This window comes from Chelmon rostratus, chromosome 8 (assembly GCF_017976325.1).
Source record: "Chelmon rostratus isolate fCheRos1 chromosome 8, fCheRos1.pri, whole genome shotgun sequence".
NCBI lineage: Eukaryota > Metazoa > Chordata > Actinopteri > Chaetodontiformes > Chaetodontidae > Chelmon > Chelmon rostratus.
Genome location: NC_055665.1, coordinates 25,065,660 through 25,080,669, shown reverse-complemented (window position 1 = coordinate 25,080,669; position 15,010 = coordinate 25,065,660). Strand labels below are relative to the sequence as shown.

Here is a 15,010-nt window from a genome sequence, read left to right as displayed (position 1 = left end):
ATGGAAGTATGAAATATGGCCATATATGAACAGAAATATTACATAAAAGACTGTCATCTCCCAGTAATAATAATAATAATAATAATAATAATAATAAGGTAGCAGGGTTTCAATCAACCTATCGATGAGGAGTCTAATTAAGAATATCCATATCTTGAATTTATGTTTTAAAAACATATAACCACAGCGCTTCACACATAAATAAATATGACAGTTATTTCTTTATTTTGAAAATATGTGTGTGTATTTGTGTATATGTACATATATATACTGTATGTTTTGGATATTGTTGAAAGACATACATTGACATATATATGATACATGCCATTGACATATGACCATATATCAGGTTGGGATAGCAGCTAAAATATTACCACTATATGAAATGGAGTAATTGAAGTTTAATCTCGCTGTAAATTTCTAACAAATTCTCCAAATGCAAACTATTGCAGAAGCAGCGACAGTTGCCGCTGACCTCCCACTGCTGGAACAGGGACAGTTGGAGTTTTGTTTTAAAGGGGTTTAGTGACACCTTGTGGGTGAACCTGGAACTGCACTCTTTGTTCAGGAGGAGGGACGTGGACAAAGTTGCAGCCTGCTGAACCGCACGAGTTGTGATCTAGAAATGGCAGCGCAGGAGGAATTCTTCACGGGTAAATCCGACTGTTTCAGTGCTCTAAAGTGCTGTTTACAGTGTTGGATGTGTGTGTGTGTGTGTTGTGTGTGTTGTGAACATTAAGTGTCCGGTGTGCAGCGAGCCATAAACAATGAAAGCCGTGGTAGAGCTCTGCAACAGTGCAGTCCACTTTATTTTCATATGCTTGTCCAAACGTCTGTTTGTGTAGTAGAGGACACTGGAACCAGCCATGTCCTCTGGTGCTTGACACATACAGTCTGATGTGACAGGACAGTGGGTTGAATGCACTCAGTGGCGTCTTACAGCAGCTGTCCAACGCTCCTGAACCACATTGAGGAAGGATGTTTTTAGTTTTGTAAAAAAAATATCATTCCTTACAGCTTGCAGTTTACAGTTACTCAGAGAGACTTTAACTGTGTATGTTTCACATGTATGGAACTTCATTTCATTTGATACTGCATAACATTTCTGCTGCACAGGTATTCACAAGATCCCCTATGTGCCCAATGCTGGGCCAGGAGATGTCATGTGCTTCAAACACTACCATGCAGAAGAGGTAGGCGTGACACACACACACACACACACACACACACACACACACACACACCTGGGACTCCAAACCAGTCAGTCAGAAGCCCTTTATACAAGAGCCTCGCCTCACCTCAACCCAGACCCTAAACTTAACCATAACCCCTTAACCCCATCCCTGACCCTGACCCTAACCTTAACCTTAACCTAATCTTATGCTAACCTTAACCCAGACCCACTTTCTTAACCCAAGTCTTCACCCTATCATCGAATGATTTATATAATGGAGACTTGAGTTTTGTCCCCATAAGAAAGACCAGTCCCCACAATGTGACTGTAAACACATTTATGTCCCTACAACATGACTAACACACACACACACACAAGTTAATACGATGTGCATTAGGATACCACACTGTACACCTTAAGAAGTGTTATGTGAGACTGCTGGTCAGAGATCAGTCTTCCTGTGTGCAGGTGCTGATGGGGAGGAAGATGGAGGACTGGCTGAGGTTCTCCGTCTGCTACTGGCACTCCTTCTGTGGAACTGGTACTGTAACAGCTGACCTGATCCTGAGGTTCAGGTTTTACCCAGCGCACATACAGGAGGCTCTAGAGCTTTAGGCCGCGCATGTTTAACGTAGTCTTATTTGAAAGAAACAGAATCTTTTGTTTGAACTGAAGTCAGCATGTTGATTTTGTTTTGTTACCTTGATTTATGTTTCCTAGGCGCTGATCCCTTTGGGTCTCCAACCCTCCACCGGCCCTGGAATGAAGGAACTCCTATGGAATCAGCCAAGAAGCGACTCTGCGCTGCTTTTGAGTTTTTCACCAAACTTGGTGTGAGGGAAATTACTTCCATTTCACAATGAAAGTCACACTTTCACACTGTTGATTAGAATTCATATACTACAAGTGATGTGGTGTGTTTCCTTTGTGACCTCTGCTTGTTTTCACAGGTGAAATATTACACGTTCCATGACAGGTGAACTGCCTTTTTTGATAGCTACTAATGATAATGGCTTAAATAAGATATTAGAATATTTATCTAGAATCACCTGAATATGTTCAGTGATGATGTGCAGGAATAAATTTTGAAGCCCTCCTTTACCCACCTCTCCACCAGAACAATTTGCCACAATAAATAGATGTACTAGTATTTACAAATAATAAAATATAATTTCATGTTTCTTGTGTATTCCAGTATTCTGAACAATGTCCGTCTTCTGTTTCTACAGAGATATGGCTCCTGAGGGCTCCACCCTGGAGGAGTCCAACAGGAACCTGGATGAAATAACAGACCTGGCTCTCCAGCTGCAGAGCCAGACAGGAATCAAGGTGCTGTGGGTCACCTGCAATCTCTTTGCCCACCAAAGGTCAGCATTTTATTTTGAAAACCTGACAGTCGAATCCTGAGATTTAGTTGCGAAAGAGGTTCTTCCTCATTTAGACTGAAGCCTATGATAGTAAATACCAATACATGATTCTTTTGTTGGGATTGAGCCCTTGATTTGATCGATGTGACAGGTACATGAATGGTGCAGCCACCAACCCTGACTGTCATGTTCTGGCCTACGCTGGCGCTCAGGTGAAGAAGGGACTGGATATTGCCAAGAAGCTGGGGGCAGAAAATTTTGGTATGATGTCATAAATTGATCAGTGTGTGTAAAATATCCATAAACTCTTCAGCACAGCGTTGTAGCTACCTCACTGTCTCACTGTCTCCTCAGTGTTTTGGGGAGGAAGGGAAGGTTTCCTCTCCATCCATAATACTGATGTTGCTGCTGAACTGAAGCACATGGCCAACTTCTTCAAAATGGCTGTCAGTAAGTGTGCGCATGAGTACGGGATTAATCGGAGTTTTGTTCAGGACGTGTCACACTTTCAGTTTCATGTTTGTCACCAGAGTACAAAGAGAAGATTGGGCTGAAGTGCCAGTTTCTTATTGAACCCAAGCCCAAGGAGCCCTGCAAACACCAGTATGACTATGGTAAGATTTCCCACATTTCAGCAAAACAAAGGTCAAAGTCAAAGTCAAAGTCAGCTTTATTGTCAATTCTGCAGTATGTACAGGACAAACAGAGAATCGAAATTGCGTTACTCTTCAACCCTTTGTGACAGGACATATATTAGAAAAGAGATAAATAAAAAACTGTACAATCTAAATAAAAACTGTACAAATTAAGTAAGTAGGTGCGTTTTAATGATGCATTTTATATGTCGCTGTTTTCTTTTATAGATGCTATGAGCGTCATAGGATTCCTCAAGCATTATGGTCTGGAGAGTCACTTTAAGTTGAACATCGAGCCCAACCACACCACCCTGGCAGGACACTCATATGAACACGATATCGTCATGGCCTCTGCGTGAGACGCGTTAACCGTTCCTGACATTTAACTGAATATCTAAGCGAAGACAGTTTTGGTACATTTTGGCAGCAAACTTTAACACGATGGCAGTTTTACATTCTGTATCATGCTTGCTCGCTGGTGGACAGGCTCGGCATGCTGGGTTCTGTGGATTCAAACACTGGATCTCCTGACCTGGGGTGGGACACAGACCAGTTCCCTATGGACATCAAGAACACCACCTTGGTCATGAAGGTAAGTGCAGTTCTGGGCTGTTAGCAGACATTGGCATATTTATACATCCAGCAGAGACAGAGCAACATTAGCATTCATTTGGAGTTGTGTCTCTGGCTACATGGTAACTCAAAGTTAGTCCAGTTAGTACTGACTAACTCCAACATACTTACTAATCCTCCACAGACCATCGTGCAACAAGGCGGGCTGCAGCCAGGAGGCCTGAACTTTGATGCTAAGGTGCGCAGAGAGTCCACAGACCTGGAGGACCTGTTCATCGCTCACATCGGAGCCATGGACGCCTTTGCAAGAGGGCTCCGAAACGCTGTTTGCATTATTGAGGACGGGCTCATCGCTAGTATGGTGAAGGTATGTGTGCAGCTGACTGAAGCTCACTGATAAACAGACTTTAGTTGTCAGGCACAGTGTTGGAGGGAAACGTGCTGCTTTATGTTTGGTCTCTGACTGCTAATGTGTGATTCAATAGGAGCGATACTCAAGCTTCAGTCATGGCATTGGACAGAAAGTGGAGGATGGGTCTGCCACCTTGGAGGACATGGAGGTAAGACTCTTCTTTTGTAATTAGTTTAGGTTTAATCACATAGTGTCAGTGGCATAGAATAATAATATTTCAGTCACTGTTTAAACAAAATGTATTTCAGACGGATGGGAAGTGTTTTGTTTCACATTTCAACCTATTTAAAAACTAAAGAGGTCAACAGTGTGTTGATTGCCAGTGTGATAAACTGAGTAGAGAAATCTACAGCATGTGAGAGATGATGCTCTCAAATATGTAATATTCTGTTTCCTCAGGCCTTCATCAAGCAGAACGGTGAGCCGAAAGTAACATCCGGGAAGCAAGAAAAGTATGAATCCATCTTTAATCACTACATATAATAAAAGTGTTAAAGCATCCTGTGTCTGCTGACCTGAAGTCGAGGCTGTTCTGCCTTAGAACTGGTGTTAAAACACCAGTGAGCACATCAAACACGGTATTAGGAAGGTAGAGAACTTTATTAATCCCACCGGGATTAATAATTGCACATTTTTACAGTTTCTTCACTAATAAAACAGTAAAAATTCTGAACACTGCAAGTAGCCAGCTGAAATGTCAAAGTGTCCTCGACAGACGAATTGACTAACTGAGTAATTCAGTGTATGTGCCTGTATGTATCTGTTGTGCCATTGACAGATGTCACATACACTGAGAGGTGATATTCATGTTAACTGATGACATTGATGATGATGATGACGCTCACTGTGTAATAAAAGTCATATCAAGTGATCAAGTATTTCTAACAATTTCTACAATCCAGTATCTTCACAGACATTAGCTGTTGAATGATTAGACATGATAAATATCATTGTTTATACTTTATTGCAAAGCAGTGCAACATTTTGTATAAATTGCATCGTTTCTGCAACCTTAAAATATACAGTTTGATGTAACAGAAGAAAAAAAAAGAAAACCAACTGTCACATACATGCTTTAATGAGTATTTAAAAAAATAGATAGAAACTATCTAACTAACAGAAACTATTTTAAGTGTCATTACAAGGAAGACCCGTTATGTCATTTCTGCATATAACCATGTCTAATGATATGAAAGAGCTCTCACTCTGCTCCTTTTCTGTGTCCCATGGATGTCTCCACTGTGTGATTCAGATGAACTAGCCAAAATGTAAATGTGTGGACCTTTGGCCTGTATCCTTACAAAACTTTCTAAAAGATTTATTAGGCTTACTATCACAACACAATATCAAATGACGTGTTTTGTATAAAAGGGTGAGATTTATTCAGTAGGCACAACTTTAGTTTCCATGGTAACAACATACCAAGATGGAGCACGAAAGCGGCTATGGCGTTTAAGACACATACTCGAGGACGGTCCGGGTTTACAGCACAGAGTGATGTATCCTGTCAGATATGAACAATCTTTGCAGCAGGTCCCCTTCTCGCTTCAGTCTGTGAAAGAAACGAAACACGCACCTTTCCACTGACATCACATCATACTACCGTCCTGCCAGCCGACTGTCCAATCAGTGGCCGAAGCGAGACCCAGTGTCCGCGCGGATATCCAATCGGCGGATAGCGTGAGCTCTGCTCACCGTCACGTCACTCCTGATTGGAGGGTTGCGTTGTTGAGGAGGCGGGATGTGAAACCAACCAATCCGATGCAGCCCGTGTTTCTAATTATCATAAAATATTAAGCGGCGTCGCTCCGGCTGTCTGTGGACAAGTTATCATGAGTTAAAAAGGTAACATTTGGTTTTAGGCTGGCTGACTTGTTTTTGGAGCACGTGAGAAAAATATCAAAAGAAGAATAATTATTGTTAATTAATGATTGTTTTTTTTGTCAGCCTAAAAACCTGCTTCTCACCAGTGCTTTCAACATCAAATTGATTTTTTTTCTTCTTTAATCCAAAAAGATGTGGACCTTCCTGGGAATAGCGAGCTTCACGTACCTTTATAAAAAGTCCGACTCAGTCTTGACTTTGGCTCCCAAAGAGCTTGCGATGGCCGCAGCATTGTTACTTACAGTCGGGCTGCTGCTCTCATATATCAGGTATTTTCATGACCAGAAGCTCAGAGTCTCTCAGGTGCTTCATTTGCCCCTGAGCCTCTTCTCTTTTTTACCTGTCATCAACCAATTCATCCCTCAAACTTCAGCACAGAGCAGCGAGAAGGCAGGGAACCACTGTGAAAAGGTAAGACAGTTCACATAGATACATATTGGCTTTATCATGGCAGCAAAGGAAGACAAAGAAAACTGCTCGTTTTTCCACTGAATTGAAATCATTTATTGTAGATCTTTATTTTGTGAAGTTTTTCTCTGGAAAAAACTCATGGCTTCTTATTTAAAATTTTTTAAAGCATTTCTAAGCAAGTGATTTAAATGTTCATGTACATTTGTATACCTGACTGCAGCAAAGCTGGTTATTCGATGACATATAGAAATGTACATTTTCCAGTGTTTGCCTTCCAGTCCAGTTCAGCTTGGACTTTAGATTGTGCGTAATGAAACTCTACTCTCCACCGTCTCCAGAGTCGCAGAACGAGGAAAAGAGTGGAAATGAAGTCCTCTGCCTCACAGAGCGCCTCAGCCTGTGGCCCCTCAGAGGCCCCGGAGCCAGACGTGGTGATAGTCGGGGCCGGGGTCCTGGGCTCGGCTATGGCTACCGTCCTGGCCCGGGACGGGAGGAGGGTGACGGTGGTGGAGAGGGACCTGAAGGAGCCTGACAGGATAGTGGGGGAGCTGCTGCAGCCTGGAGGATTCAGAGCGCTCAAAGAGCTGGGACTGGAGGGTCAGTGATAGGAGCTGCTGCTGGTATATATGAGTGGACACATTATTAGGGACCTCTGCCTCACAGTGGGTCTTCTATAATAGTATAGTTCTTGGATTAAAGGCCCTGAACACTGATTTTCTCAACCAGCGTCTCACTATAGAAGCGATGAACACAGACTCATACTGCATGAACACACAGTTAAAAGAGCTGTGTGTTTTCTCCTTAGAGGTTCCTGTATTTTTTGTTTTGCTTCTGCGTCTCTCGCTGGTTCGAGGTGGGCAGAGCTTAGATGTCACGTATTTCTGTGCACCAATCAGAATGATTTGAATCAGAATCTGGTGACAGTTGTTTGACTGTTTGCATATGTTGCCACCATTGCTTTTTTTTTGCTTTTTTTTCACTTTGACTCTGCTCCTTCTTCAGTCACAACATTTAGAAAAAAAATCCTTAAAATCGAAAAACCAAGTTATTAGTGGCTACTTAACTACTTTAAAATTACTTTAAAATATCAGTTCCTGATATTTCATACAACCAATAACTTTATTATGATTGTTATTATTATTATAAGTCCTTTATACCTTAAATCCAAAACAAACCTTTCCTGGAACTGAGGAAACCCAGCTGATTTTGTCATTAAATCATCTAAATAACAAATTCATCCAGCTTGACCAGATCAGTGTGAATGGTGTATGTCTAAGTGAATAGATGATCTGATGATGTTTCAGTGTGCCTCAGAAGATTTTCTCTAAATATCTCCTAAGTCATTATTCTGACTTGTCAGTAATGAGTTAACAGGTATTACATCACATCTATGCTTTATCCCTGTTTCAAAATGACCCGTCTTGCCACGTGTCATTTCTGGGTAATTGAGTGTTGAAATAACATTAGAAATTATGCCAGAAAATATTGGTTTTAATGACCCTTTTAAACCTCAATAACCTGTTGGTGTGCCAGTCATGACATTGTTCAGATCACTTTATTTGAAACTGTAACAGGCGTCACAAAGTTTCTAAAGGTGGCAGATATGTATGGATCAATTGGGGGGAAATGTTTATTAAGTGATGTAAAATACATCTAGAATATTTCAATTAAATGGAATGGTGTGGTCATAAACAATATGGTTTAAATGTTTCACTCAGCTGATACAACATATTTATGACTATAGTCAAAACCAGCCTGAAAGCAATGCTTTTTAAAAGTGTTCAGCCCTTAAATCTGATTTAAAAGCTGAACACTTTTAAAATGCCCTAAAAGCAACAGTATCATTTTCAGCTAAATCTCCGTGTTCCAGTAGCAGCATGCTCCAGTCTGTCCTCGTGCATCAGATCCCACATAGTATGCAAACAGTAGCAGGCTGAGTGAATCGTGAATGAGTGCTGTGAAACTAACCTGTTGCGCGTGTTTGCCCTCAGGTTCAGTGGAGGGTCTGGATGCCCATCTGGTCAACGGCTATGTGATCCATGACATGGAGAGCAGCACAGAGGTGGAGATCCCCTACCCCCAGGCGGAGGAAAGCATCCAGTGTGGACGCGCTTTCCATCACGGTCGATTCATCATGGGCCTGAGGAGAGCTGCGCTGGCCGAGCCAAAGTAAGCAGAGTCATAACAAGAGTCCATATGCCAGCTGACCAACTGGCTACTTGGACGACTTTGTGTTTGAGTTAAAAAAAAAAAGCTGGAGTGGGATTTAAAATCTGGTGGCTGCTTAGTATCCTGTACTCACATGTTCATGCTCATATATTCTTTCCTGTAAAGCTGAACTGCATCAGTAGTTTAACACAAAGCAAAAATCTTAACTAACATCATCTATGCTCCACAAAAAAGCAAAACTAATTAAAAAAAGTAGACTTAGTTAACATTTTTTTTTGTAAGTTGTTATTTCCAGGTTCATTCGTTCACTTTCATGTTCTACATATTCTCAGAAGTGTTCAAACAGTGCATTTGGTTATTCAGTAAATTGAGCAAACTGACCTTCACAACACTCAAGGTCCTCATGAGCTGTAAAGGGCTCTGTACTGGGGCCCCTTCTCTTCATTTACCTTCTCCCTCTCTGCAATATCTTCCGCAAATTTAATATCCATTTCCACTGCTTCGCGGATGACACCCAGCTCTATCTTTCCTGTAAACTAACCACTGCTCTCCCACCCTCGTCCCTCACCCTCTGCCTCTCTGAGATAAAATCTTGGTTCACCTCTCACTTCCTCAAACTTAACAGTAACAAAACAGAACTTCTTCTAGTTGGTACTAAAGCATCACTATCCAAAACTGACAGTTTCTTCCTCGATTTTGACTGCTCCACAGTGTCCCCCTCCCCTCAGGTTAAGAGTCTGGGTGTCATCCTCGATAGCTCACTATCTTTCCACTCTCACATCAATAACATTACCCGGTCTGCCTATTTTCATTTACGCAACATCAACCGTCTCCGTCCCTCTCTCACCCCTCACACCACTGCTATCCTGGTCCACAGCCTCATCACTTCCCGTCTTGATTATTGTAATTCACTCCTTTTTGGTGTCCCTCACAAGTCCCTCCATAAACTTCAACTGGTTCAAAACTCTGCAGCCCGCATCATCACCAAGACCCCCTCCTCTCACCATATTACCCCCGTCCTTCAGCAGCTCCATTGGCTCCTGGTTAAATACAGAATCACTTTCAAAATCTTACTGTATACATTTAAGGCTATCCACAACCTCGCCCCCCCATATCTCTCTGACCTCCTCTCCATAGCCACCCCCTCTCGTTCCCTCAGATCATCCTCCTCTCTCCACCTCTCTGTGCCCTCCGCCCGTCTCAGCACCATGGGGAGCAGAGCTTTCAGTCGCTCTGCTCCCCAACTCTGGAATTCACTACCGCCCGACATCAGAAACATTGATTCTCCCCCCACTTTCAAATCCAAACTGAAAACTCATCTGTTCTGGACTGCCTTCTCTTTATAACTCCACTTCTCCTTGTTGCTTGCTTTTATTTATTGTGCTTGTATTTATCTTGTGTTATTTGTGTTTTACCCGCTCTGTAAAGTGTCCTTGAGTGTTCTGAAAGGCGCTTCCAAATAAATTGTATTATTATTATTATTAAAGTCTCCAGATTGTACTTTTCAGGTGCTTTAATAGAATATATTTCAGATTTATTTTCATGTGAAGGGCTGTTTACACTGTTGTCAGTAGCTGGTTAAATGTAGCATTAAATTTTGAGAGAAGTAAATGATGGTTTGTTGAAATGATGATGTTCCTTCTCGCCTTACTGGCATGTGGCGAGGATGTCTCTAACTGTGTTATTGCGCCCCCCAGTGTCACATTCATAGAAGGCACGGTGACCAGTTTGCAGGAAGACGACGGCTGTGTAACCGGAATCCAGTATAAGGATAAAGAAACCGGAGACATCAAGGTGAGAAGAGGAAACTTTATATTCCTCTTTCCAACCCCCCCTTCAGCTCATGGACAGACATACTGTGTTTAGTGCAGAGGGTGTAGGATGACTGTATGAACGTGTGTCCTTTAGGAAATTCACGCATCGCTGACTGTTGTGGCCGATGGCTGTTTCTCCAAGTTCAGAAAGAGTCTGGTGCCTGGGAAAGCTCACACGTCCTCTCACTTTGTCGGCTGCCTTATGAAGGTACATATCACCCTATAATGCATGTATACGTTTAAAGATTAAGCAATGAGTCCTTCAGTTGGTCATCTGAAAATAATTCGGTAACGTCTAATATCCACTTTTATTGTCATTTAGGAGAATAGACTGAAAGTCATGTGATTCTGGACTGTTGGTCAGACAGAACAAATAATTTGAAGATGCAACGTGGGCTCTGACAACAAAACACAAATTTTCACTATATCAGACATTTTATTGACAAAATGATTCATGAGTTTATTGAGAAAATAATCAGCAGATTAAATTATAATGAAAATGATCAGTAGTTGCAGTTATATCAATATCAATTGCTCTGCAAACTGAGCTGGAATCAAACATAATCGAGCTTCATGTTATTGCTGTCTTCATTTCTGAGTCGTCACTGTGCCTCTCCCCAGAACTGTCCCCAGTTTAAAGCCAACCACGCTGAGCTGGTGCTGGCCAACCCGAGCCCGGTTCTAATCTACCAGATCTCCTCCTCAGACACCAGAGTACTCGTGGACATCAGGGGGGAGATGCCTCGAAACCTCTCCCAGTACATGGCTGAGAAGATATACCCACAGCTACCAGGTAAAAGACAGATGAGAACCATTGTCTCTGAGGTTTTCTAATCATCACTAGTGAGAAATGGCCTTTGGCCTGAGTGAGAACCTCTGCCGCAGTTTGTAATAACATTTATTATGAAAGTCATCCGCCACTTCTTCATGAAGCAGCATGGTAGGTAGGAACATATCCAGACTGCTGCCTGTGCTGTTGTGTGTACGGCCAAGGAAGCTGCAGTTGAAGGATTTAACATTCACGGTGCGCTCCACCATTCAGCTGATATATCAAAGCCTCAGTATCAAAGCACCAGCTCTGCTAACCTTGACAGAGGTCCAGCTGAAACGGTGGAGTCAGTCACACTGATGCATTGATAAATGTACATTCAGACACCAAAAGAAAAGGCTTTTTCTTGTGCATGTGCCCGGCGTGCACCTTTGGGTTTTCACCCACGGTGGAGCTGAGTGACGGACCACCTGCACTCTCTCCCTCTGTCTCGCCTTCAGAGCATTTAAAGGAGCCTTTCATGGTGGCACTGCAGAACGATCGACTCAGGTCCATGCCCGCCAGCTTCCTCCCTCCCTCGCCTGTCAACAAGCCAGGTACTGAACTGTTATTGACTGCCGTGTTGTTAGAGATGGCCAGAGGGAATCTATTGAACGGATTCCGGCTTGTGTACAGCGCATGTCTTGGAAAGTACATAGTGCACCACTTTGGTCAATACTGTCAAATGAAACTGTCCTGGTTGTTGACTAATTTGTAATTAGCCTGCATTTTAAGTTAAATTTAAAAAAATGATGTAAATGTGTGCTCTCTCCAAGGGTTTTATAGATTAACTCAAAAATGTATGTTTTTTTTAACCGCACAGAACATAACTTGGTCATTTTAGGGAAATACTCTTTTAGCTTTGTTGCTAAAAGTTATGTGAAAATGTGTTAAGTTAAGTTTCTACACACTGGTATTTGTTGGATTTAACAAGTGCAGTGATTATTTGTGATAAACACAGTGCCTAGTGAGCTTTAAAGGTGCCATTTCCCCCGTAAGGTTTTTAACAGTGCAAAGATCTGAAATAAATGCAAAGAGACGTCCTCCTGTTCACTGTATTTGCACCGGTCATGTATTTTGGTTGTGAGACAAACAGCAGTCTTCCGCTTGCAGGCGTCCTTCTGCTGGGTGATGCTTACAACATGAGGCATCCTCTGACGGGAGGAGGGATGAGTGTCGCTCTCAATGACGTTCGCATCTGGAGGAGCCTGCTCAAGAACATCCCGGATCTGTACGACGACAGGGCCATGCTGCAGGTGAACACAGGAACTAGACGTGGCAATTTTCGTGCTGACAGTTCTTATACCTTATTCTCATCAGGTCTGACAAACCTTCGCATTAAGACTTGTTATTAAAAATGCATCAAATCGGAAAAAAGAAGGCCTGCAGGAAGGTTCATTGATTGTAGAAGCTATATTTGGAGCCCGCTCTGCATCACATTTGCCTTGTCCTATTATTCCCTCTGCTGTGGGTGAGAGACTGCAGACCGATATTACACTGCGTTTTTTTTTTCTTCTTCTCAATAGGCAAAGAAAAAATTCCACTGGGAACGCAAGTCATCACATTCTTTCGTGGTGAATGTGTTGGCCCAGGCTCTGTATGAGCTGTTTGCAGCCACCGACAGTGAGTCTCTGCCTGCCTCTGCATCCAATAACACATGGAAAACAATGACACACCTGATTGTTAGGTCCAGTGTGTAGGATTTAGGGTGGACCTGTTAGCAAAAATGGAATTTAATATTCAGCTATGTTTTCATTAGTGTATCATCACCTGGAAATAAGAAGCGTTTTTGTTACCTACGAATGAGCTCTTTATATCTACAGAGGGAGCAGGAGGCGAGAGGTATTCAGTTGGCTGCCATCTCCAGCGTCACCGCTAGATTCCACTAAAACCTCCACACTGGACCGTTAATCATGAGGCATTTTGAGTCTCATTACCATGTGCTTGTCTTGTGTTGTCAGGTTCTCTTCATGAGCTGAGAAAAGCCTGCTTCCAGTACTTCAAGCTTGGTGGAGAGTGTATTACCGGGCCTATCGGACTCCTCTCAGTGTAAGCATTGAATAATGTCCTCCACAATTACACAAGATAGGTGGAATTCTCTGATATGGCATGATGGCAAAGCCGGGGTTAAGGGAGCAGGTTGACATTTTGGGAAATATGCTTTTTTATTTTCTTGCTGAGAGTTGAATGAGAAGGTTGATCCCACTCTCATGTCTTTAGTCTTTAAATACAGAGTTAAAAAGAAGACATTTTACATTGTTGAATTAATGGCATCATTATTTTTACCAGGTTGACACCCAAACCCATGACCCTCATTGGACACTTTGTCGCCGTGGCACTGTACGCAATCTACTTCAACTTCAAGTCTGAGTCGTGGAGTACCAAACCTCGAGCTTTATTGAAGAGCGGAGCCATCCTGTACCGAGCCTGTACAGTCATGTTACCGCTCGTCTACTCTGAACTCAAGTACCTGGTGTACTGAGGAGCAGTACATGTGGACACAGGAAGACCAAACTCATTGTAAGGTCTCACTAGACCGACGGCTTAATTTTAAGCAAAACAAAACTTGCAAAAAGCTGGTATTTGTCAGTAGTTTCTATGTTTGCCTTCATGCTGAAAAGGTACTGTTGCCTTCTTAAATCGGGATTTTACAATTGAGGGTTTTCTACAGTTTGCCTCTGCCTTGCTGAACATGTCATTGTCTGAATGTCCTACTTGTTTTAATTTGGACATATTATGCAACGATGCCTTGGTGTAGCCTCGTTTGTGCTCACCCACACAGTCTGGCCTATATGCTGGAGGATTACAACATACAGTGTACCAACTCACAGCCCGAATTACACTGAAAATTCAATCCTGTGGAATTATTCCTGCCAAACAGAGCTGCTATGTGAAACATGGCATCTGAATTTTGTAATAATAATTTTGCAGTCGAGCCACTTTTGTGCTGTACATTTTCCCGTCGATGTGCTTTGGACTGTATTTACCAGGGGAATTGGTTTAAATCTGAAGCGCCGATGATGCAATGTCATAAAACAACAAGCTGTCTGAATTATTAGCATATTGTGTATTTTAATACAGACGTCCAGTCTACTTTCAACCTGATTTTGTCGAGGAAAAGGTCTGCAGTACTTTTTTTGTTGAAGTCCCGCTCATTCTTTCCTGTAATGATCACTTCCTGCCCTCCTGATATTGTTGCTCTGTTCGTATAGTGATAAGGGACATTTTGGTTCCTCCAGCCAGTCTGAAACATGCTGACCGTGCAGCTGACAAAAGTATAATCACAGCACTCGGGAATGATCCCAGCACTCTTTTAGTCCTGCTGGATGTCAGTAAGGAGCTGATGCAGCATGTTGCCTGGGGGAAGTGTGGGTTTGACTGTGATAGAAGGACTGATCATATGAGGACCAAGTCAGTAGATGACGCTCATGGGTTGAGCTGACACAGACAAGAGCTCCTGACCTGTAATCCACCACACTGTTGTGTTTACCTGTGCCTGCGGTGGGCTCGACGGGCCTTTAAATAAATCATACGTGACGGACAGGAATTGTTTTTCTGTCTTTTTACAGCAGCCTTCTTTGGGTAATTTGCACTCATTAAATATGTGACAGTCAGAGCACAGAGTGAGCACTGAATGGACCCCTGGGAGAGTAAATGAGCACACCGGTGAGCAACTAAATAAAGTTTTAACCCAAGTGGACCATCACTGACAAATACAGCCATTAGATGGAGCTCACTCACAGCTGAAGGAGCTCGATTTGAA

General features: G+C 42.5%; 2 protein-coding genes across 3 annotated transcripts; both read left to right on the top strand.

Annotated features, from left to right (window-relative positions):
- Positions 1–582: 582 nt before the first annotated feature.
- LOC121610778 (xylose isomerase-like) lies at positions 583–4,969 on the top strand. Of its 2 annotated transcripts, XM_041943052.1 has the most exons (14): positions 583–653; positions 1,117–1,193; positions 1,643–1,715; positions 1,895–2,007; positions 2,125–2,150; positions 2,404–2,541; positions 2,693–2,802; positions 2,896–2,991; positions 3,072–3,155; positions 3,405–3,531; positions 3,663–3,768; positions 3,934–4,116; positions 4,235–4,309; positions 4,561–4,969. In XM_041943052.1, exons 1-14 carry the CDS (start codon positions 626–628, stop codon positions 4,642–4,644), a joined length of 1,320 nt encoding a protein of 439 aa, XP_041798986.1. In that variant the 5' UTR covers positions 583–625; the 3' UTR covers positions 4,645–4,969. The 2 variants fall into 2 exon arrangements, with proteins under 2 accessions (XP_041798986.1, XP_041798987.1); XM_041943053.1 differs by lacking the exon at positions 583–653 and having other exon boundaries at positions 1,143–1,193; positions 1,895–2,005.
- Positions 4,970–6,177: 1,208 nt separating this feature from the next.
- sqlea (squalene epoxidase a) lies at positions 6,178–14,737 on the top strand. The gene is made up of 11 exons (XM_041943177.1): positions 6,178–6,456; positions 6,795–7,053; positions 8,448–8,625; positions 10,323–10,419; positions 10,534–10,647; positions 11,061–11,232; positions 11,709–11,804; positions 12,361–12,503; positions 12,774–12,870; positions 13,209–13,296; positions 13,537–14,737. The coding sequence occupies exons 1-11, from the start codon at positions 6,178–6,180 to the stop codon at positions 13,727–13,729; spliced, it is 1,716 nt and encodes a 571-aa protein (XP_041799111.1). The 3' UTR covers positions 13,730–14,737.
- Positions 14,738–15,010: the final 273 nt, after the last annotated feature.